Genomic DNA, 2,949 nt, shown 5'->3' on the forward strand with positions numbered 1-2,949 from the left:
GTTCGAGAATAGGAGTAAGTTAGGTTCGAGAATAGGAGTAAGTTAGGTTCGAGAATAGGAGTAAGTTAGGTTCGAGAATAGGAGTAAGTTAGGTTTGAGAATAGGAGTAAGTAAGGTAGGCATGGTTTAAGTTTGGCTGAGTGAATAGCTGTATAAGCATTAGAGGATTAAGATGGGTTTGCTTTTAACCTTCTATACCGGGTTCAACTTTGAACACGGAGCCACTTTAGGTTTGCAGAGCTTGAAACCATATTAGAGGTTTTATAGATTAACTCATATTCTTGTTATTCTAAGGATGATTTAATTTCTCAAATTTTTAGCCCCCCCCCCCCTCTCCAACATTTTTGTTGTTCATATATATCCTGTTTTGTTACCCCCCTCCCCTACCCCCCAACTCAAATCTATCTGTAGCCCTCTATTTATATTCCCCTTGGTTCTTTAATATGCCTTGTATTACACCACCACAAAAGAATGTGAAATTTATTGAAAAATTGACAAATTTATGGTTGAAAGATGCGTTCAATGTAATTGAAAATGTGTAATGTATCGATGAAATATTGTAACTGTAAAATATGTGTCCGCTAAAAATTTTACTTTTTCAATCCATACTTTGAAACTTATTTATTCTCTTCCATGTCTAATACAAAACCTTCTCCGAAAAACTATTTTCAAATTAAATTGTAATTCCTTTTCCTCAAAATTTGACTTCGAAAACATTAAAAATTCAAGTTAATGTTAAATGTTAAAACCATCGATTAACAAAAAGCTAGACAAATAATATGTGATAATAGTCATAAAAACTTTTATAAAATTTCAAATTTTCATTAAACAAAGATTTTTAAAGGATACTTTTATGATTCGTTTATAAAAATCTTTTTTTAAAGGATCTCATAAAATTAAGTTGACAGTCCCTTTCATGATTAAACTATTTAGACGTTTTTATCTCTGATTCTCTCTAAGAGTAAGTTTAATGATAAGGATGGAGTCGATGAACACCAGATGTTGGAGTAAATGTACACCCTGGTTGACACCTTGATTAAACTCAGGACCTGGAGACAAAAAGTTCTAATTACAAGAACTCTCTTTGTGTAAACATCATCCCGCTCTACCTTGATCCAAGGGTTTATTTAGTTTAGGATTAAATTACAAAAGAATTATATTTGGTCCTTCGTGTGCAATTACTTAAAGGAACACGCTCATCAAACTCTATTTTTCTAATCCCCGTTTCTTTAAAGCCTGATGGTAATATTTCAAACTTAGACTATTTAACCCAACAAAAGTCATATTTGGAAATCTATATAATAAAATAAGACATTCGTATATATATATGTTGCCTATAGACGGCCAAACGGCTGGACCGATTGGGCTGAATTGTTTTGTGGACACTAATTTAAAAAAAATCAAATTTGTTTTCACGGGCAACGCCGGGCCCTTCAGCTAGTATCAAATATAACAGCAAGGGGTTATTGAACAAGAGTATTGATTACAAAATTAGGATTTTTAACCCAATAATGCCAAATGAGTCTCTAAGGTGTATATGTACTTACAAATGAAAACTTTATTTTTTAGTGATACTGTTCAATTCAAAACACTCAATAAGAAACTTTTTTTCGATTTATTCAGGTTAAAAAGTAAAAAGCATCAAGAAATTATTTGTAAACCAATTTTAGATAGAAACTAAACAGTGATTATTGTAAATAACAAATTTTAAGACCTAATTACTCAAAGTCAACACCTAATAAATTAACTTCTCAAATGTTTGAGTTTATTTTCTGCCGGCCAGAATATTATCCGTCCCATACGATCCAACCGAGTTCAAAGTAAATTAACCGTCAGGTTTTTACATCAAAGAATTAATTCAAGACGAAGAACGGTGTCAACAGAAAATCCTATTAATCTTCAAGTTCAAAATGTTTGTACGGTTACCCCCCCATCACAACTCTTATTAATTTTGCAAACATGAAACATATGCACCCTGCACTGTTGGATGTTAAAACTGTAAACCAGGCAATCACAATTGAAGTTGCATTTGAAAATGATCAAATTTTAGCAAGAAAATGAAAAAGTTAGTTGCGTATATTTACCTCTGACAACAAGTTGAGCTCCGTCTGATATAAGAGTATCCTTCTGTTTAAAGTCTGATGCAGTGACCTGGCACTGCCAGACCCCGTTGTCGAACTCCATGGAGGCTGCCAGGATACGGAGTGTACAATCTCCATCCTTCTCTCCAACCATCTCATATTTACCAGGATATAATCCAATTGGTACTCCGTCCTTCTCCCACCTACACTCACCCTTCATGGACTCAACAACGCAGTTCATGAGGACTGTTCCTCCGGGGTTAACCTCACGATATGTCGGAGTCACGCTAAACATTTGTAATCCTAGTCCAGTCGTCATCAGCGAGAATAAAATTATCACTTTCATTTTGATAAGTTTTCGATCTTCGTTTTGTTTAGAGCACTAATATCCAGGCCCCATGCTAATACCAACAACAAACTCGGACTGGAGACTTGGAGTTGAAATGTAAGTTCGGAAGTTTCGCTCCGCCCGCGGGTTCTCCCGTCCCGTCCCGGCCCGGGGTTCCGAGAGAGAGAGAGAAACCATTCGAACAATTCTAGATCCAAGTTGGGAAACACAGGGAGGAGTAAACCTGGAGTAAACCTGCCGAAGGGTGACAATATAATTATGGAGAAATATGAAACCAACAAATGTCTCCGGGAGTCCATGGGAACCATGTCTTTATCAACACCCAATACTTCAAGTTAACAGAAACAGGTGGAGAAATAAAAGGGGAGAGAAGATCAACCCCCTTCCCCCTCCTCGGCCCCCTGGGTACCCTTTATGTCGTTTTTAGGACTTCCTTTTTTAAATATTCTGAGAACTCATTAAACATCCCCTTTCCTCCACCTGACCCTTTCCCCTCCCTCTCCAGTCTTTTCCTTGCCT

General features: G+C 36.2%; 1 protein-coding gene across 1 annotated transcript in view; it reads right to left on the bottom strand.

The window, feature by feature from the left end:
- Positions 1-2,660, bottom strand: part of LOC111711789 (hemicentin-1) — a 7,107-nt gene extending 4,447 nt beyond the window's left edge. The window contains exon 1 of the mRNA XM_023486234.1: positions 2,085-2,660. Within this exon, the coding sequence (XP_023342002.1) occupies positions 2,085-2,427 (343 nt within the window). The 5' untranslated portion in view covers positions 2,428-2,660. The remainder of the gene's footprint in view (positions 1-2,084) is intronic.
- Positions 2,661-2,949: the final 289 nt, after the last annotated feature.

The sequence above is a fragment of the Eurytemora carolleeae genome, unplaced genomic scaffold (genome assembly GCF_000591075.1).
Source record: "Eurytemora carolleeae unplaced genomic scaffold, Eaff_2.0 scaffold1200, whole genome shotgun sequence".
In the NCBI taxonomy this organism is placed as follows: Eukaryota; Metazoa; Arthropoda; class Copepoda; order Calanoida; family Temoridae; genus Eurytemora; species Eurytemora carolleeae.